The sequence below is a fragment of the Penicillium psychrofluorescens genome (genome assembly GCF_964197705.1).
Source record: "Penicillium psychrofluorescens genome assembly, chromosome: 2".
NCBI classification, from domain to species: Eukaryota; Fungi; Ascomycota; class Eurotiomycetes; order Eurotiales; family Aspergillaceae; genus Penicillium; species Penicillium psychrofluorescens.
The window spans coordinates 4,253,675-4,274,266 of NC_133440.1; the positions used below are offsets into that span (position 1 = coordinate 4,253,675).

Here is a 20,592-nt window from a genome sequence, read left to right on the forward strand (position 1 = left end):
ACATCATTGGGATAGGATCGAAATTGATCACGTGATGGTCTCTATTGTCCACTGTCCGGATACTGAATGGGATAAGAATGAGTAGACTGACTATACATGAATAGACAGTGTTCAGAATTCATACGTAGTATATTTGACGGAGACCAGAAAATCTCCGTATTTAAATAAATAGAAGAACTCACGCAAAGCTATTCGCAGCCGACAGAGAGCCTTGCCGACCAAACAATCAGATAGACCACTCAAAAAGCTTCACGGATAGTGAGTATTTCTTTACGATTTCACAAGTTGACAACAATTCATGCAGATATGATAGAGATACTGTCATGGGTGAGGAATCATCGCCTTCAGGGAACCTGTGCATCGAAGATGATTAGGTGGGGGAGGGCAGAGGAGAAAGCGAGGGGGAGGGGTAGGTAAAAGGGGGACTTTTGTGCATACATCAGAGACATGAGGGGGGCATGACAGGACAAAACAGAGGGAAGAAACAGAAAGAAACGAAGAAAAGAAAAGCATCAGCAGATCAAGTAAATGATCTAAACATGATATTGGGGGCATATGGCTCGTGGGCATGTAGAGACGGGATGAGAAGCAAAATCCCCCAAAAGAAACCAATGTGCAAGAGGGCACCAGGCTTCTAAACGTAGGAATCCTCCCGGGACGACTCTAAGTCTATTGGTTGCCATTGGACTGCATGCCCGCCGCCGCCGCGGCTTCGGCATTGGCGGCCGCCGCCATGGCTTTGGCGTCGGCTTCGTGGAAGACAGCCTGGATGACCTGCTGTTCTTCAGGACCAAGGACCTTGGTCAGGTTTTCATACAGCTGGGGCTGCTCCTGTTGAAGGCCTGGAAATTGTGTTAGTAAATAGATGATCAGTGGAGATGTGAAGGAGTCACGTACTCAGCAGAACATGCTTGAACATGCCGTAAGGCTCCACCTTGTCGAGAGGTGTCTCAAGGAGACTCTCCTCGTCCAGATCCTCGTCGTCATCATCATCGGCAAACGAGCCAAACTTCGCCGCCTCCTGGTTGAGGAACTCGAGGTATGCGGCGCTCTCGTCGGCCACATCTCCCTCCACAGCTTCTTCAGCCTCCTCCTCGTTCCACTCGACCTCGCCATCCCAGTCGTTATCCTCATCTTCTTCACCATCGTCTTCGAGTGTGAAGTCGGATTCCCGGGTAGCGTCTTCGCGTTGCTTAAGGGCAGCAGGTAAGGTCTGGAAAAGCCTTGTCACACCCTGGAGCAATCTTGGCCAGCCCTGTTGAACACTCTCCGGAACACTATCCGGCGGCAGAGTCAGAAGCGAGCTGATGGCAGCAATCGACAGCTTCTTGTCGTGAACCCTCCGGAAGTTATCGATGTTCGAGAACCAGGCGCTGAAGAACTTGTTCGTCAAGCCGTTGGCTTCCAAGACTTGCAGACTGAGAACGGGGTTGTAGTAGATGGCATTGATAACCATCTCCATCAGGTGGATCCGGTAGGACTTGGTCCGGGCCTCTCCTGCATCGATGACCCGCATGGCCAAAGTGATGAAGATATGAATGTACTGGTCGATGTGACCACGGAGATTCAGCATCAGAGTCTCTGCGAGCTTGCACCCGCAGATCCGATCCACACCGCCGACCTTTTCATCGGTAAAGATATCCTCCACCATACCCACTACAGCATTAAGATACGCCGGGTTTTGAACCAGCGTCTCTGAGCCGTAGGCAATGAAATTGTCAAGCGCTGGCAGCATATCTTCCAGGTACAGCTCCGCGCCAGCTTTGAAGGTCTTGTGGATCAATTCGAACGCCTGCCACATAGTGGGGGAGATGGATTTAGAGGCAAAGGTGCAGCTGTCGATGATCTCGAAAACCTCATTGTACAAATCATAGAGCTTGTTCTCGAGCGTGATGCTGATGACGGGCATGAGAACAGTCTCGAGATGCAGCAGGACGTCGGGGGTGCTTTCCAGAGTGAGAATGAGGGTGCCAATGGTCTGCAACACGCCCAACGCGGTGATGCTCTTGTCATCCAAGAAGTCACCATAGGTATCCTCTTCCCCATTCTTGTTGGAGTTCTTCTCCAAGAGCTCACCCACAATACGCATGTAGGTATCGCGCAGCTGCTCACTCAGAGCCACAGCGAACGGCGTCAGTTCGGCAGAGAACACCTCGACAAAGTCCTCCATGACGTTTGCCAGAGCATCCACATCGACCTCGTTGGCCAACTTGAGGAGCTGCTGCATGATCTGCGGGATATTCTGCTGCATCGAGGTCCGGATGATGTCGTGGCGAATAAGAGGCTGCAGAGCAAGAGCAGCCTCCACACGGACGGGCAATTCCGAATCGGTCATTGACTCCAGGATATTCCGGTAAATGACCATAAGGTTGTTGGGGTCCTTAAAGTCAAGCTGCTCGAACTTCTCCAAAGTGTCACAGGCACGAGCACGAAGGAATCCGTGGGGGCTGCGGAACTCGGGGAAAACATGACGAACGAAGAAGTACTCAACCTGATCCGCAATCGGGCTCTTCTTGCCCAGAATGACCGATGCGAGTGAGCCAATCATCCGCAGAGCACCCTCCTTCTCCCGCGGGAGCTTCTGATCATCCGGGGCAGATTCATATTTGCTCACAATTCCATTCACAAAGGTGAGAATCGCAAAGGTCTGCTTCTTCCGGTTCTTGGTGAGGGTGACCAGGAAATTCGTGGCAGCAAGGTCGGGGGCCGACACTTCCTCGTAATAGTTCAGTTTCCGGTGGAGGTATTCCGACGGATCATCCTCGAACATCTCGATATCCTCATCCGACTGACACAGGATCGGGAAAACGAAGTGCGAGATCAGGTTATCCATGTGGGGTTTCAAGTGATCCCACATTGCCTTCGGCTTGACACATTCCTCCATAAAGGCCAGGGTATAGGAGAGTGCCGGGGTGCTAAGCCATTGGGTATTGGAAACCCACTTGTCAATTTCCTGCAGGTATCCCTTGAGGATTTCGGGGGCGAAGGTGCTGATGAAGGTCTTCGCGTACTGCGTGTAGTCGGGAGTGGAGGACTTGGTCATGGTGGTTGGGTTGCCGTATCTATCGCGCGCAGGGGTAATGTGAGCAGGTTTGCAACCCAATTTGGGACCAATGGAAAGAGAATTTACCTGACAAACAGACGGTTCAAGTTGGCATATGACCATTTCTTGCACTTCCACCAGTGATTCAGCTCCCTCTCTTCCTTCGAATCTCCCATGCCGATCGCTGGGGGTGTCTTGGCAACGACTCGCAAGAAGAGGGTGCACCAGTCAACAGTGGCCTGATGGGTTTGGAGAGCCGGCGAGAGCTCGAACTAATCCCCGGAATTGGTCAGAATGGATGCGAATTGGGGTAGGATGGTGGTCACTCACGTAAATTGCATGTTTATACGACTTCACCACAATGCGCAGCATCTCCGCAGCCTCCAAACTTTCCTCATCGACAAGTCTAGACCCAATGCTGAGCAGCTGCGGGAACGAATGCTCCACAATCTTATCAAATTCATCGCGCTTCTCTCCGGCCTTGAATCGGTATGTGCGGCAGACGGCCAACAGACATTGCAGGCCCGCGTAGACGGTATTGGCGTCATTTGTGCCCAACAACTGCAGAGTCAAGTCCAGGAATCCCGGCCATTCCCCGGGGAAGTCGTGCTGCAGGATTTTTTGGAGGAGGGGAACCAGCTGGTTACGGACATTGGCTGGTGCCGACGCGAGAGCGGGAATCAAGCGCTCCCTGAACCCCGGCTTCTCCTCCGCGGGGATCCTCGCTTGGTAGTGCGAGGTGTTTTCGGCCGGCGACCATCCTCGGGTGATGCGGTTCTTCAAGTAAACGCCGGCTGTGTGGGATGAGGGAGTCAGCGACAACAAACAAAAAAATCCGACCTCGGAGCAACGGCACTCACCGGACAGTTGAATGGCATTGTTCTGCTCCCCCTGCAGAATATCTAGTAGGGCATTGACGAACCCGGGCTGCGTTTCGGCCTAGAGAATGGGGCACCACGTGTGTTAGTTTGTCTCTGTCTCTCTCTCTCTCCCTCCCTCGCTGCCCCGCCAGCAGCTTGTCCAGCAACACACAACATACATATTTCAGATCCAGCTCCGCCTGTTGACGAATTTCCGCATTTGCGTCCAGCGTCGACTGGATGCGGTCTCGGAGGGCTGTGACATCCATTATCGCACCACACCCCAGCGCCTGAAATCACCAAACGCCGAGCAATCGGCCCCAAAGAGCAGGGGGAAGGCGGTAAGAGGAGGGGAGGGAGAATCAAAGAGTGAAGAGGAACCAACAGGACCAAGAGGACCCAAATAAGAGAACAAGACTGGACAGGGAGTCCAGGGACAAGCGGGTGGGCAACAACAGATCTGGAAGGGAAAAAAAAAGTGAGGGAAGAACCAACCCTGGGTTTGGGTCGGGCGGTCGCCCCGCCGCTAATCAGCCACTGACCGAGTATTTAGTACTAGACAGTAGAACAACAGGTTCGACATTGATTTACTACCAGACTTGCAAGCAACTATGATTGATTCATGCGGCTACATGTACAGCGACGCTGCAAAAATTACATCCCGCTTGATCAGCTCCTGCGCCTGCTGCATTTTCGTGTACAGCGATGGGTCGCCCACCAGCTTGGCCGCGTTCTTGACTTCGCGGCACGTCTCGTCCAGCCGCGTGATGGTGCGCACAATCGTCCCCTCCATCACATCCGTCAGGTCCGTGATGCGATTGAAGGACATCCCCTTGGCCCACTCATACACGACCTCGGCAAGCCCGAAGCGCGGCTGGCTGGCGAAGTCGTTCGAGTCCTCGCTGGACTGGATGACCTGGTGCAGCACCTGGAAGTCATTGACCTTCTCCGAGATTCGCACGATCGTTTCCTGGCCCTTTTCCAAACGTGGGGTCAATGTGGGTTTGTTGTCGGTCTTTTCCTGGAAGACAAAGGCCGAGAGGAGGGCAACGATCTCTTCCGGCTCGAATTCGGCCAGCACGTTTTCCAGAATCAGTTCGGTGAGAACAAGCTCATCGGCGGAATGAATCTTGACACCAGGTTAGTAGTTGGAAATAGAATTGTAAAAAGAAAACCAGGGAGAGAAAAAGAAACATACCTCGCATGCTACCTTGCCTTTCAGTTGCACACGCGACTGCTCGTCCACAAATCCCAGCTCCCTCAACACATGGATACGCTGCTCGTAGTCCGGTAGAAGTTGGAGGTTTTGATCCGACATGAGCTGTTTAAGCTGCGAGATATTCTCCTTGACCTGCCACTCGTCATGTTGCATCTCAAACTGCAAGAAAGAATCAGCACGAGCCGTATACACAAGAACGGCGTCACTTACATGCTTCAAGAAATTGGGACACTTCAAACTTTGGCAGGACTGGGCAATGTCGGCCTGAGCTTGTCGCTGATCGAGTATATCTCGCACTTGCAATTCTTTGACTCGCGCCCAATCTAGCTCATCCCACGTATGGTCGGTCCATGATTCGGTGTACTTGGTGAGCTCCTTCTCTGCGAATTTAACGGCCTCTATGTGAAAAGTATTAGTTCGAGAACCCAGGGGTGATGCCGGCGAGGGTATATACCTTTCCTGATGTTCAAGTACCAGATCGGACCTCCGAGCTTCACCTGGGTGTTTGTAACGCACTCAAGATCGGCCAGCGGGATTTTGCATGTTTTCAGGTGCATATTGGCAGAACTGGTGGGCAGTTGCTGGAAGAAAGGGCGGAATTTTGGTAAGAAGGGGAGAATATCGCTCGGGTGGCGCTTGTTGCTGATGGTTCCAATTTCGCACACCTGCAGACAGGGAATATTTCCACCGGTCACTCCCTCGCGGACAAGCACACCGGCGGTACGCAATCCATCCTGCACTAGGTTTAGTAGACATATCTCATAATGAAGAACGGTATGAACTGCACTGACCTTTCGATAAACCACGAGTCGCTTGATTGTAAAGAGCCGTTTTCCTACAGGCGATGATTGCAGGCCCGCATGCAACTCATTCGTGAGTCTTTGGTACTCCATCGCGGCCGCATGGCAAGCTGCCAGATCCAAATCACAAATCTCACAGGGCTCCCGCTTAATCTTCTCGAGACTGGCTTCCGAGAGCTGGACTTGTTTCTCATGCTCTGGAAGCAAGGCTTGTGTGGCATTCTCGCTGAAACTCCGCTTGATCATCTCCTCGATCTTGAGAGCCTCCACACGTAGCAGGTTCAAAATCATATTGTACGTCAGCCGGAACTGAGATCTAAGCTTGGTCGGATCGCCAAGGATCATCTTCCGCAGAGCACCAGCGGGGGGTGCCTCGTCTCTGCCGCTGGTAGTTATGATAACGTATCCCACGGTATCGAGGCCTCTTCGTCCAGCACGCCCAGCCATCTGCGTATACTCACCAGGAAGAAGATCCCGGAAGCTCTTGCCGTCGTGTTTTCGGAATCCCGAGAAAACAACCGTTCGAGTTGGCAGATTTAAACCCATGGCAAACGTTTCTGTGGCGAACAGAACCTTTACCAAAGATTTCGCGAACAGAATCTCAACAATCTCTTTCATGATGGGCAGAAGACCCCCATGGTGTACAGCGATTCCTCTGCTCAGCAGTTCACGAAGCCGGAGAATCTGTGGAAGCGTTCTATCTTCGGGCTTCAACCGGGTGAGAGATTTCTCAATAAACATATGAATCAAGCTCTTCTCTGAAGCAGTGCTGAAGTCCTGGTTGGAGAGCGAGTCCGCATTTTCTTCACATCGCTTCTTGGAAAAGACGAAAATGCATCCGGGGAGTAAGTCCGCTTTGCGCAGATGGGATACCAGGTGCACCCAAACATTCCTGTCCTGAGCAGCTGACGTCCTGCCGCCTCCACGGCCAGTGCGAGCAATATTTCCAGTGCCTCGGTTAGAGGGTTGTCCTCGTCCACCTTGCCCTCTGCCTCGTTGCTGTGGGCCTCCTCGCTGCCCATTGCCTCTAGGGGCGCCGCCCCCTCTACCATTGGGCTGTCCGCGGCCTCGTCCTTGAGGTCCTTGAGGCCCGCCTCCTCCGCGCGCAGCCTGGGACTGCGCTTGGGATTCGGCAGCCTTTTGAGCTTTGAGTTTATCCTGGCCTGTCATGATATCGTTCGCTTTCTTCCAGCCACCCTCCAGGAATCGCTTATTTGAATCGACGACCTTAAACTTGTCCTTCCCTGCCCAGAGATAGTGTTCGAGCGGAACGGGTCGCTTGGGAGTTGAAATGACATAGATATCCTTCTTCTTCGTGCGACCCACCCAGGATGCGAATTCGTATGTGTTGGGGACAGTGGCAGATAAGAGGATCAGAGTGACATGCTCAGGAAGCATGATAATAACTTCTTCCCAGACCACACCTCGTTCAAGATCATTCACATAATGTACTTCATCAAAGATGACAAACTCGACATCGCGAATCAGATCAGCTCCTCGATAAAGCATACTTCGTAAAATCTCAGTTGTCATAATCAAACAGCTTGCCTCTGGATTGATTTGGACATCTCCAGTCAGGATTCCAACATCATCGAATGTAGTTCGGAAATCGCGATATTTCTGGTTGCTGAGAGCTTTGATGGGAGATGTGTAGATTGCCTTCGTCATGTGCTTGGCCGCCAAAGCAATTGCGTATTCAGCCACGACAGTCTTGCCGGCGGAAGTATGGGCTGCAACAAACACTGAATCGCCACCTTCAAGGTGGTAGACAGCTTCTTTCTGGAATGTATCCAGCTCGAAGGGCCACTCTCTGGCCATATCCGGGACGAGCTCGCTGAAGTTAGGAATATCTTTGTTCACGTCAACAACGTGAGCCCATTCTCTGCCTCTTTGTTTTTGAACTCCTGCCAATAATAGGTTGTGTGGCTCTAGAGCAGGGAACTCGACGGGAAGCAAGGCATCAATGTCTTCTTCCTCCTCCTCATCGCTGATTTCGCCTTCACCCTCAACCTTTGACCGTGCGTCAACGTCTGGTTTTGGTTCGGCTTCGTCAACTTGCAGATGGCTCTCCTCTTGGAGAAGAGCATGCTCGACCTCTTCGTCTCCCTCGGCGCCTTCCTTGGACTTTGCCTCCTCAAGCTTCAAACCGCGACTAAACCCTGGCGGAATGGTCAATAGGCCACCCTCCGACCCAAAATCAATAATTCGGTCTAGACCAGACTGTTTCCCACCACTTCGCGATTGCTCTGTCGTTTGAGCATCGGCCTCCATGGCTGCAAGGGCCTCGACACCATCCAAACCACCTGGCGCAAAGGGAAAGAAACCCGCCGCTCCCCTAACAAAATCGGCACGGCCTGCAGGTCGGCGAAGGAGGGACGTAGAGTTCTTTGCATTTGTGCTCGTAGCAGGAACCGTAACTTCGTGGTATCCAGTCACCCGTCCTTCCAATCCTTCCCGTGTGAACCGAGTAACGGTGCGCGTCTGTGTCGAAGCGATTTCGAAGAGGTCGGTGTAGTCGGCCGAGACATCCCATCGCCTGCATGAGGAGCGTTAGCCATGGACGGAAGTAAAAAGAGTCTCAGGTAACAACGCACTTTTGCAGATGGTTCAACCATTTGATACCAAACCGTGGTGACGGTGTCAAGAAATCATTCTCTAGCTCCGCCAACAGATCCTCGGCATTTGGTTGGGTTCGCTTGCGAGGCTTCAAGTCATCATGTGTGCCATTCTCTTCTTCTGCAAGTCGCGCATCGAAGGCCGACGGGGTGAGATCATTGGAATTCAATCTCAGCTGACCCATAGCCGAGGCCAGAAAGTCCGCCATAGCTCGCTGTGAGCTGCACGATGGGTCAAAATATGTATGTCGGCGGTCCGATGCTTTCGATTCAGCCCACCCCACCCCGAGATGGTGCAAGACAATGCAGTGGGCACCGGTGTGTCCAGCAGAAATTGTGCTAAGCCACGCGAGGGCCAACGAACATCAAGCAGCTGCTAATGCCGCTTCGATTCAAAAGGAGTGTGGGGAAGGGAGAGCTCAATCAGTGGAGGACTTGGTTGTGTCCCGCGCAGAGCAGGGCAGGGCGGCATTGGGCGGCAGTATTAAGTCATAACCCACGCCCTTCACACTGAGTATATGCGAGGTAGAATACAACATTCATAGTTTGCTATAGAGTGTTTGATAAAAGGGAAAGAATGGGAAGACTGAAATAGTGGAGCGTACATGTCCACCACGCAATTGGCTGATTTGTTACTTGCAAATTGAAACTATACTGTGATTGAGCGACAACTATATATATTTCATTCAAAATTGACGAAGGACCCCAGGCGATTCGAGCTCTTCAGGATGTGACTCTCTGTATAATATGTAATCCTTTCAAGCCTGGAAACATACCTAGTTTCATCCGCAATGCCGTTGTACTGGACTCAATTTCCCACATAAATCTGAAAATCTGCATGGCAACGGCCCCACGCATGTCGCGTTCGATCTTAGTCCTCCAAGGTTGAAGAAAAGATGACGCCAGCTCTGCAGCGCCGCGGGAAATATCTAACGCGGTAGGCATCACCAATACACTGGGATTGGTCTCGTTTATCTTTCGCGTCGTTGCTGGAAAGCATTCAGATTGATCCATTGTCAAAGAATACCTGCCATACCTTTACAACAAACCACTGTATTCTCGACTACTATCCTAGTGGACCCCCTAATGCCTGACTTTTATTGACCAAAAGTCGATCTAACTCTTCCAAACCGTCGACCATCCGGGATCCAACATGGAATCGCCAGGGGCGCAGAGCGAGTGACGCGGTCCCGCAGAGTAAGCCTCTGCAGATCCCGCAGCCAAGCCGGTCGATGATTTACCCGATTCGCGTCCTCTGCACGAAACACCTTATTTCTTTTGGAAGGAACACCGGAGCCACAGTGCTAGAGGCGTCGTACACCCTTCGCTCTAACCCGATTCTCCAGTGGCGATCTAATTCGTGCTCTATTCCAAACGTATGATCTACAATCCGGCCGTGCCGATTTGGGATGACGACGCTGGTGAGGACCCAGAAGCTCGTTAGGGCCAGGAGGACCAGTACCGAGCTTAGTTCCACGGTTTAGGGTCGCTCTGCCCGGGAGATCAATAGTGTATCTAGTAAATACCCTTCCCAAACTGGAAATATGGCCGTTTCTGCGCTTTCGTATTATTCACGGGGTTGATAGACACGGGCCTGTAGTCGACGCAAGCCCTTATAAGAACGGACTCGTCCGTCCATTGTCATTCGTGCTATTCTCAGTTCGCTCTTTTGTTCTGTTCTCTTACTTCTTTCGCTTGACATGCGTCTCCAGAAAAGTGCCTTTGCGGCTTTCGCAGCGGCGGCCAGAGCCACCTCTCTCACCGATGTGTGCACCGTGTCCAATGTCAAGTCTGCGCTGCCTTCCAATAGCACCATTTTGGGCATAAATGTGCTACCTTCGCTCTCTACTGCCAACACGGTCTACAACTATAGCGGCGGCAGTGGCATGATGGGTGCCACCAGCACCGCCAGCAGCGAGACTTACAACTTCTGCAATGTGACGATCACTTATACTCACCCTGGCAAGGGCGACACTGTAGTTGTCAATTACGCCTTCCCCGAACCTTCCGATTACAAGAAGCGTTTTTATGTTGCTGGCGGTGGAGGCTACTCTCTGTCTACCGATGCTACCGGTGGTCTTGAGTATGGTGCCGTCGGAGGTGCCACCTCTGCTGGCTACGACGCTCTAGATGGTGTTAGCTACGATGAGGTTGTCCTCTACGGCAATGGCTCCATTAACTGGGATGCCACCTACATGTTCGGCTACCAGGCTCTTGGTGAAATGACCAAGCTCGGCAAGTACGTCACCAAGGGTTTCTACGGCCAGTCCTCGAGCTCCAAACTCTACACCTACTTCGAGGGATGCTCCGACGGTGGCCGTGAGGGTATGAGCCAGATCCAGCGCTATGGAGACGAGTACGACGGAGCGATCACCGGTGCCCCGGCTTTCCGCTACGGCCAGCAGCAGGTCAACCACGTTTTCTCGTCTGCCGTCGAGAAGACCCTGGACTACTACCCGCCTCCTTGCGCCCTAGACAAGATTATCAACGCGACAATCGCTGCTTGTGACCCTCTTGATGGCCGTACCGACGGCGTCATCTCCCGCAGTGATCTTTGCATGCTGCACTTCAACCTATCCTCGATTATTGGCGAGAAGTACCACTGCGCTGCTGTGTCTAGTACCTCCCTTGGCTTTGGCTTTAACAAGCGTGCTGGCGAGGGTAGCAGCACTAGCTACCAGCCCACCCAGAGCGGCACCGTCTCTGCTCAGGATGTCGCCGTTGCCCAGGTCATCTACGACGGTCTACACAACAGCAAGGGCGAGCGTGCCTACCTATCGTGGCAGATCGGAGCTGAGTTATCCGACGCCGAGACCGAGTGGAACAACAATACCAAGAAGTGGGAGCTAGACATCCCCTCCACTGGCGGTGAGTTCGTCACCAAGTTCGTCGAGCTGGTCAATCTCGACAACCTCTCCAACCTGAATGGGGTCACGTACGACACCCTCGTCGAATGGATGAACACTGCCATGGTCCGCTACATGGACTCCTTGCAGACCACCCTCCCGGACCTGACCCCCTTCCAGCAGTCTGGCGGCAAACTCCTGCACTACCACGGCGAATCCGACCCGAGCGTACCCACCGCCTCATCGATCCATTTTTGGCAGTCTGTCCGCTCCATCATGTACCCCAGTCTCTCTGACAAGCAGAGCCTCCACAAGCTCGAGGACTGGTACCAGCTCTATCTGATCCCCGGTGCTGCCCACTGCGGAACAAACCCCCTCCAGCCTGGCCCTTTCCCCGAGGACAACATGCAGACCATGATCAACTGGGTTGAGAACGGTGTCAAGCCCTCTCGCCTGAATTCCACTGTTACTGCCGGCAAATATGAAGGCGAAACCCAGATGTTGTGCCAATGGCCTTCGCGCCCTCTGTGGAAGAACAACTCCACCTTTGACTGTGTCTATGACAGAGCCTCGTATGAGAGCTGGTCTTATGAGTTCCCGGCTTTCAAGCTTCCCGTGTACTAAGCGTGCACACGCGCGGGGACTCGAGAGCAGGGACATTTTGAGGTAGTATGGCCTGCTTTGTGTCTGTCCGAGTCGAATGCCCCGTTATGGGTATAAATACTTGATTTTGTTGGAGCAAAAAGAGACAATGACAACTATACACACTTCTTTCAATTTTCTTTGCTGATTTTATACTCACCTTCTACATACTCAAATCTATCTTCATGTTTTCATAATTGCATGTCCTATCCGACATTAATAATGCTTTTTGATTGAAAATAATAATCTTAGACCCCATTGATCCACATAATGACCAACAATAGGCAGGTTACGAGTTTCAGAGCCCCTCTCACTCGGCACCGTATCCGACATAGTTAGGCCAAGCATCCTCATGCTGGATTTGTAATACAGATAAAGCACGAAATCCAACCACGACATTGACAATATAATTTAAATAAACCAACAACATCATCACCTATAAGTGCAAGCCCTCTCTATCTTCTAAATACCCGACAGATCTAAGAAACTGCTTCGAAGAACCAAATACCTCCAGAACCAACTCAGCCCAGATGCTCGAACTACTGATCCACCCCGGTCCTAAAACCGAGCTGATCAACTCCCCCATCCCCACTCCCAATGACGACCAGGTCGTGATCAAAGTAGTGGTTTCCGGGAGCAATCCCAAGGACTGGAAGCGGCCCGAATGGTTCGACGTGCACATCAACCAGGGCGACGACATCGCCGGGATTGTGCACAGGACTGGGAAGAACGTGACTGAATTCAAGGTAAATATCCACCGGAAAGGGTTTAGGTAGCTGGGTGGTATAATGCACGAAACTAGTAACTGACTCGAGAAATAACACAAAACAAATAGCCTGGGGATCGCGTCGCTGCGTTTCATGAGATCATGACATCTGGGGGTAGTTATGCGGAGTATGCTGTGGCGTGGGCATATACGACTTTTCATATCCCCAAGGATACATCGTTTGAAGGTGTGTTTAGTATATCTGCTGGAACTACTGGAGTTTCCTACGCTAACTAGGTATTCCTCTGCAGAGGCCGCAACAATTCCGTAAGTGCGATACTATATTTCAATTATCTCCATACTAAACCTCGTCCACCTACCCAGCCTCGCAGGAATGACAGCAGCACTCGGCCTCTTTTCCCGGCTCGACCTCCCAGATCCATGGAAAAACAACCAGAAGCAAAAGCCAACGCCAGTCCTAATATACGGCGGCGCAACAGCCGTGGGCTCATTCGCACTAAAGCTAGCAGTGCGCGCCAACATTCACCCTCTCATCGCCGTCGCAGGAGGAGGAACTGCATACGTCGAGACCCTCCTCGACTGGTCTAAAGGCGATACGATCATAGATTATCGACAGGATCCAGATGCTCTAGTTGAAGCTATTCACTCGGCGTTGCGCGAGCGCGGGTTTGACGAATTGTACCATGTATTTGACACAGTCTGCGCGCATGGAAGTGTTGATAACGTGCTACGCGTGGTGCATGACCAAGGGAGCGCTGCGTTTGTTCTACCGATTCAGTCCCAGCTCTCTGCGTCGTCTGCCCAGCTACCGCCTACGCTCCAAATCACCGAAACAAATGTGAGAAGCGTGCATGGACAGCCTGGGGCGCGGGAGGGGGATCCTGATTTTGGATTTGTATATTTCCGGTATTTTGGTCGGGGACTCGCGGAGGGATGGTTCCGAAGTCATCCGTATCAGGTTCGTGAGGGTGGGTTGGATGGAGTTGAGGGTGGGTTGGTGGATCTGAAAGGTGGGAAGGCGAGTGCGGTGAAGTACGTGTTTCGGATTGCGGATACGCCGGCGCTGAAGACGGTTGATGGGAATGGTGAATAGAAGGTAGGCGGGCATTGCTACTTATTGTAATTGTCGGTTGGTAGCTGTGCCATGTCATGCCATTTATGGAGATTCTTTCTCTGTTTCTGGTGATAGGTGGATTACGGAGTTGTTTACTATCTTCAAGATAATCGATATGCTACCGATAAAGAAGTTTTCGCCGAAGAAAAGTCAAAAGGTAAGTCAGGCATAGACGTCTGCATTCATTACTATCTCATCTACGTCGTAGAGGCTGCACAAAAGGCAGGCAGGCAGGCCATGTCGTCAGAACAATAACAAGAACACTCGTATCAACAGGAGGGGGGATAACACGGTACAAGCAGCAATTAACTAACTTAACATACAAACAAACGCGGGAGATGATAACAGGCAGAAAGCAAAGACATCAATCAAGGGAAAGATATATCAAAAACACAGAAGATATATCTCCCTTATTTCTTGCCGTAGGCCTTGTCAATGTCGGCCTTGTATTTGTTGACGATCTTCTTGCGCTGTAGTTTCTGTGCGGCAGTCATGAAACCCTATGAAATATGTTAGTTGAAACTGAGCTACTTGGTAATGACCAAAGGTCGGCCACTTACGTTTTGGGGAGTCCACTCCTCGTCAGACAGGACAACACCGCCAACGATCTCGATGCCCCGCAGACCACCTGCGCGACCGGCCTGCTGCAATTGCGACAGGACAAGGGATTTGAGCTTCTCGTTGTGGACAAGGGTTTCCAGGCTGTCGCCCGAGATGCCATTGGAGCTGGCAATGTTCTTCAGGGCAGGCTCCAGCGGGACGATTATGGCCACGGGGCGGTCCTGATCTTCTGCAGCAAAGACGCAGATATTGCCAACAACAGGGGAGGAGCGGTACACGGATTCCAACTTCTCGAGAGCGATGTACTCGCCGTTCAGGGTCTTGACCAAGTTCTTCTTGCGGTCAATGATGCGCAGGTGGCCGTTGACGTCGAACTCGCCAATGTCGCCGGTCATGAACCACCCGTCGTCAGCCAGGGCCTCCTTGGTCTCCTGCTCGTTGTCCCAGTAACCTGAAGTCACGCTGCCGCCGCGGATCCAGATCTCACCCTGCGGTGGGGAGTGCTTGGCCAGGTACCCGGCATCCGGGAAATCCACCAGCTTGACTTCCACCGACGCGGGCACCTCGCCGAGGACGTTGGGGTTCCAGGCCATAGGATCGTTCAGGGCGCCCATAGCGGAGGTCTCAGTCAGACCGTAGCCGCCGATCATGGGAGCGATCGCCATGGACAGGAACTTTTGGGTGTCCTTGGAGATAGGACCGCCACCGTTCATCATAATCCGGAGATGGCCACCGGTAGCCTCCTTCAGCTTCTTGAAAACCACCGCGTCCAAGATCGAGGCGCCAAAGCTCGAGCCGGGGAACCCAGTCGCCATCAGGAAGTTCTTGGCCGCCATGGCGCCCCAGAACATGTTCTTCACAATGAAGTTGTTCTTGTTCAGGTTGTTCAGCACACCCTTCTTGACCGACTCCCACACGGCGGGCACGCCGACCAAAATAGTGGGGCTGAATTCGCGAATGTCACCCTTGCAGTTGCGCATGGACGTATCCGACAAGGTGCGAGGATTGCCGTATCCCATCGTGCCACCCCAGAACAGACACAGGTTCTCAAACATGAACTCCAGGATGTGCGCCTGCGGGAGGTAAGTCAACAGGGAATCCTTGGGGCCGATGTACGGGCCGACGATCTCGTTCACACCGGCGGCTGGAGAGGGAATTAGCCTGGGTGTATTCCACGGTGACGGTGGACTTACTGGCAGCAATCACGTTGGCGTGCGTCAGGGGAACACCCTTGGGAGGACCCGTCGAGCCCGAGGTATACATGATGCAGCAAAGGTCTTCCGGCTTGGGCGGGACCGGGTCAACGTTATTCTCCTCACCCGACTTGCGCAGCTCCTCGATGCTCAACACATTGACATGGCTAAAGTCATTCTTCAGGCGATCCAGGTCCGCCTGGGAAACCTCCGTATCCGTGTTGTAGATGACGTGTTTGATCGAGGGGATGTCCTTGAGTACGTTGCACAGCGATTTGATCAGGGAGGGGTCGAGGAAGATGGCGCTACTGGAGGTCTGAACCAGGGAATGCTTCAGGCCCTCCTCGCCCAGGGTATCGTATGCGGTCACAATGATAACCGACTGCGAGGCAGCCCCTAGATTTGACGTCAGTCAAACAAAAAATCTCATCAAATAGAGGGGCAAGCGAACCGTGTGACATGGCCAGCCAGTGCGCACTATAAGGAAGATTGAGTTAGTGCATGTGCCTCTCCCATCTGCAAAGGTTCCGGCTCGCCTACCTCGTCGCACCATACAGGTGAATCTTGCTGTCCTTCTCCAGACCCAGCTTGCGCAGACCGCAGCCGAGCTGGAGACAGAGCTGCTCGTACTCGAGGAAAGTCTTGTAGGTGTAGCCGCTCATCTCAAAGTAGGTCCACTGCTTGTCAACCTCCTTCTCCACGCCGTCGACAATCTTCTTGACCTTCTTGTTCTCGACGTGAGTCTTGATCAGGCTGCGAGTGCCGACGGCCTTGGAGTTGCCGAACAGCCGGGCTGAGCGACGAAAGTTATCGTAGGTGGTTGCGACATCCTCTGCGGGGCGCAGAATGAGCCCGTCCTTGGCTGCTGGGTGTCGTCGAGGGATGGTCTCTCCCTCTTTGTGCTCATAGCCGGGCGCCTCGACGGTGAAGGGACCCTTCTTGGCCATGCGCGGTTGGATGTGAAGATCGCGCTTCGACATAGTGGCGGAGCTTGCTCAGGGGGTGAGCGGTTCAAGTGGGAGGAGGGGGATGGAGGAGGAAGTTGGGAGGAGGGAGTTTGGGAGGGTTGGCTGTGGAAAATCCTGGGTGACGTTAGTTCCGGAGAATACGGGGGAGGGGAACACGAGAGCTCCGGAGCTGGGGGAGGCGGAGCTGAGTCAGGGCAGGGCAACTCACCCGGCACCAGAGAATGGTGATTGTGACAAGGGTAAGGGGGGAGAGAGAGAAAGCCGAGCTTAATCGAGGTGGTGAAGAAAGCAAATACGAGCAGGGACAAAAGTGGCTGGGGAACGAAGGAGCTTGGACTGGGACTAGACGGGACGCGACATGTAAATCGAGCTAGACAGAGAGAGGACACTTAATTAATTATGGCTTCCAATCTGCGTCTCTTCTAACCATCCTAATCAATAATCAATAATACTAATGCAGTAGGAGACTACCGGTGTCGACTGCAGAGCAGATCAGGACCGGGTGGTTTTTCGTTGGGGCAGGAGTGGAGCGACTCCTGTTCGTGCACCTGGGAACCTGGTCTCCCGTGCTACGTACTTGCTCCCTCTACGACATACTATGGACCAATTCATCGCAACCATCGGCGAGGAAGTCACCGATGCCGAGGAGGGTCAGTATCCTATAGACCTGATAGAATTCGCACTGACCCATGAATATGATTATTATGATTGCAGAAGCTTTCCTCCTCTTCGCACAGGACATCCCCTCCGCCAACCTGGGCTTCGTCGACTCTCGCGCGGCAACGGTCGACCTGGTGATCGGCGAGCACGAGTACTGTATCCATCAGTCGCCCACTCTGCTATCCTCCAGTCGAGCCGGGGGCACGACTGGCGCCGGTGAGTGTAGTTCCTTCCGCGATCCCTGATCTGCAGTCCCAATTCCCGTTCACAGACCTTTTGGTCTGGAGGGGCAAAAAGACCCCAGAGCACGGACGGTCTCTTACTCCGCTCCCCAGCTTCTTAGTTTCCCGAGCGCCGAGCCGAGGGTGGCTTCTGACGTCGGGGGTGCAATCGTTGCGATCAGAGCTCTTTTCGCCAATTATATACTAACAACCACGGTAACAGTCCTCTGGAAAATCACCCCCCTCTTCGCCAAATGGATTTCCTCCCCTTCCAATCCTCTCTGGACGCACTCGCTCCTCTCCGCCGCCTCAGTCGTCGCCGAACTAGGCTGCGGCATCTCCGCTCTCCTCGCCCTGGCCCTGGCGCCGGCCGTGCAGCACTACATCGCCACTGATCAGGAGTATGTGCGCCGACTCTTCCGGACGAATCTGGACGCCAATGCTTCACTGAATGTACCGTCATCATCACCATCATCATCGAAAAGCAAAGGCAGTAGTAAAACCAAAGGTAGGCCTGGACAGGGGAAAAAGCAACAACAGCAAAAGCAACCGCCCGCAGCAGCAGTAACAAACAATATCACATTCACCACCCTGGACTGGGAACTTGATCAGCCCGAGCTGCTGAAAAGCTGCATCGAGTCCGACAATGCCCAGATCGATGCCCAGGCCGACAAAGACGAGGAAGATAAAGGCTTCGACCTCCTCCTCTCCTGCGACTGCATCTACAACGACGCCCTAATCACGCCCTTTGTGCGCACCTGCGCCGAACTCTGCCGGCTACGGCCCGGCGTAGATGTAGCCACTTCACCCGAAGAGCCCCTTCTCTCCTCCTCGACTGCGAGCTCCTCCCCGTGCAACCCCACGATCTGCATCGTTGCACAGCAGCAGCGGTCGCCTGAGGTATTCGAGGCTTGGCTGCGGGAGACCCTGCGCGAGTTTCGCGTTTGGAGGGCGAGGGATGATGTCTTGGGGGAGGGCTTGTGTGGCGGGACAGGGTTTGTGGTGCATTTTTTATTAGTGAGGAATAAATATGAGACTTGATCTTCATGCTGGTATATTCATATCTATACCTTTTGGGTAGAAACTGGAGCTTGGCAACAGTTGGTAGTACATAGATTGGTCTTCCCAGGCTTGACCCTCTATACTGTGATAAACAAGCGGCTGGATACTTTCGGCGGCTCAACTGTAGAGACTGCATTATTAGGTTCAGGCAGTTGCTTATCTGCCACAGGGGCACCGCCCAAGTCTTGTGACCCCCCAAAGTACCTCTCTTTACCGCCTCCCTCGGACGCTAATTGCCGGCAGACTATTAGCGCGATACTTTGGGGGTCACAGCTCTTTGCGGTGCCACTGGAAGCGTTCCTGAACCGGGCTGGTGAAAAGATTACCAGATACGGCAACGATCGACAGTATACCGCCAGCCCGGTCTAAAAGGGGCCAAGGGCTGACAGCCATCTATCCTGCTGACAGCCGCGACCTCCTGAATGCCTCAATTTTCATATCTCAAGAACGGACTGGATTGCTCTCAGCCCCCGAGTCGCACCCGATGGCAGGCAAAAACGAATCCGACGTCCTGACAAATGGGGAATCCAAGATCATCCCCATCGAACCAATGGACCAATGGCTGCCAATCGATCAGATCCGCACGTTCCTCTTCCTGGTCGTCCCGGAGATCCTCAATGAAGAAGCAATGCGTGTCGCACTGGATCGACTCATCAGGAACCACCTACCGATTCTCGGAGCTCGCGTCGAGGTTTCCAAAGATGGAGGCCTGGCGTATCGCCTACCGAAGAGCTTTGCAGCCGACTATCGTCTGTTTCAGTGGTCAAATGACTCTGTTGAGTCTTCGTTCGCAGATGCCCAGTTGCTGCCCGATATGGCACAAGCTGAGTGTGATATCTCGTACGGGCCCTGCTCGATCCCGGAACTGGAACGAGCGTGGACGCCCTCCACTTGGCCTCCAGAGCGGAAATATGAGGCGCCGGATACGCCACTTCTTCTCGTACATGTCACTAAATATGCGGACGCCACTGTGGTTTCGTTGAATATACCGCATATGGTCGTCGACCAGATGGGCCTGGGGAGCCTGATCACCGCTTGGATGCAGATTGTCAAAGGGGAGACACCGGCCGAGTTTCTGCAGCTGGAGCCTGGCGCATTGGACGGTCTGAAGAACCCTTCAAAGGAGGTGCTCCGAAAGAAAAATACGTACCGCATAATGCGTAAATCGGAGAAAGCGAAGGGAGTAATGAACCACGTGCCAGATATCATTCTCCACCGCAAGGAAACTCGGCGTTTGTTGTTTTTGCCCATCAAGCTGGTCGAAAGCCTGCGCGACCGTCATTCACAGGCTCTGAAAACTAAATACGGGGAGGAAACCCCACCATTGACGAGCAACGATGTTATTGCTGCGCTTCTGATGAAATTGGCCTGGCTTGGCCGGAAATCCTCCAGAACTGTGGCCGTCGCCACAGCTATGAATTCCCGTGGAAGGCACCCTTTACTTCCGGCCGACAAGCCTTTTCTTCACAATGCGGTATCCTACGGTGTTTTGATTACGCCTAATCCAGGCCAAGTACCCCTCGCTGAGCTGGCCTACAAGCACCGTCTCGCAGTGGTTGAAGGACTGCGATTGGAAACTATTGAGCGGCACTGGGCAGTCACCAAGGAACTCTACAAACAGAAGCAGTCTTTCCATATCGTTGAGCCGGATACATTGAGCTACTCAAGTACCAATTGGTGCGGTGCGTGGCGCAATATCGACTTCGGTCCGGCTGTTGTACCGAGGGAGGATTCTGGTGAATGCGTTACGGCTCCACCTCTTGTTTTGGGGCATTCGGTACTGCGCAATTATCCAACGAGGTTTAATACATCGATTATGTGCAAGGCAAATGGTGGATTCTGGTGTGATTTCACCATTGCTGCCAAGAGGTTTCCATTGATGGAGAAGCTGCTGAAGACAGATCCTCGGCTGGACAATTTTTGAGGCTTTCCTTTGGACCATCCAGGAGAAAAGCCAAAGCATTATCCAAATCCGAGACAAAGAACTGCGCACGATAGATTTGAGAGCCGTATTGTATTTACTTTTAGGGAAATAGAATTTACACGTATACTTTTATCCTC

At 52.9% G+C, this 20,592-nt stretch overlaps 6 protein-coding genes across 6 annotated transcripts; 3 read left to right on the forward strand and 3 right to left on the reverse strand.

The window, feature by feature from the left end:
* Positions 1 to 669: 669 nt before the first annotated feature.
* Positions 670 to 4,172, reverse strand: PFLUO_LOCUS3777 (Nonsense-mediated mRNA decay protein 5; the record flags this gene model as incomplete). Its single annotated transcript, XM_073781059.1, has 6 exons — positions 670 to 842; positions 898 to 3,062; positions 3,131 to 3,315; positions 3,374 to 3,837; positions 3,904 to 3,982; positions 4,083 to 4,172. 6 exons carry the CDS (start codon positions 4,170 to 4,172, stop codon positions 670 to 672), a joined length of 3,156 nt encoding a protein of 1,051 aa, XP_073637852.1.
* Positions 4,173 to 4,531: 359 nt separating this feature from the next.
* PFLUO_LOCUS3778 (Antiviral helicase ski2) lies at positions 4,532 to 8,746 on the reverse strand (the record flags this gene model as incomplete). The annotated part of the gene is made up of 6 exons (XM_073781060.1): positions 4,532 to 5,032; positions 5,102 to 5,281; positions 5,333 to 5,520; positions 5,577 to 5,856; positions 5,914 to 8,458; positions 8,517 to 8,746. The coding sequence occupies 6 exons, from the start codon at positions 8,744 to 8,746 to the stop codon at positions 4,532 to 4,534; spliced, it is 3,924 nt and encodes a 1,307-aa protein (XP_073637853.1).
* Positions 8,747 to 10,237: 1,491 nt separating this feature from the next.
* Positions 10,238 to 12,007, forward strand: PFLUO_LOCUS3779 (uncharacterized protein; the record flags this gene model as incomplete). The annotated part of the gene is made up of 1 exon (XM_073781061.1): positions 10,238 to 12,007. The coding sequence occupies one exon, from the start codon at positions 10,238 to 10,240 to the stop codon at positions 12,005 to 12,007; it is 1,770 nt and encodes a 589-aa protein (XP_073637854.1).
* Positions 12,008 to 12,555: 548 nt separating this feature from the next.
* PFLUO_LOCUS3780 (putative secondary metabolism biosynthetic enzyme) lies at positions 12,556 to 13,845 on the forward strand (the record flags this gene model as incomplete). The annotated part of the gene is made up of 3 exons (XM_073781062.1): positions 12,556 to 12,771; positions 12,861 to 12,978; positions 13,124 to 13,845. 3 exons carry the CDS (start codon positions 12,556 to 12,558, stop codon positions 13,843 to 13,845), a joined length of 1,056 nt encoding a protein of 351 aa, XP_073637855.1.
* Positions 13,846 to 14,276: 431 nt separating this feature from the next.
* On the reverse strand, positions 14,277 to 16,600 carry PFLUO_LOCUS3781 (putative NRPS-like protein biosynthetic cluster; the record flags this gene model as incomplete). Its single annotated transcript, XM_073781063.1, has 5 exons — positions 14,277 to 14,366; positions 14,427 to 15,571; positions 15,621 to 16,016; positions 16,072 to 16,097; positions 16,161 to 16,600. 5 exons carry the CDS (start codon positions 16,598 to 16,600, stop codon positions 14,277 to 14,279), a joined length of 2,097 nt encoding a protein of 698 aa, XP_073637856.1.
* Positions 16,601 to 17,186: 586 nt separating this feature from the next.
* On the forward strand, positions 17,187 to 20,455 carry PFLUO_LOCUS3782 (uncharacterized protein; the record flags this gene model as incomplete). Its single annotated transcript, XM_073781064.1, has 5 exons — positions 17,187 to 17,238; positions 17,303 to 17,464; positions 17,693 to 18,411; positions 18,775 to 18,878; positions 18,940 to 20,455. The coding sequence occupies 5 exons, from the start codon at positions 17,187 to 17,189 to the stop codon at positions 20,453 to 20,455; spliced, it is 2,553 nt and encodes an 850-aa protein (XP_073637857.1).
* Between the last annotated feature and the right edge of the window lie 137 nt (positions 20,456 to 20,592).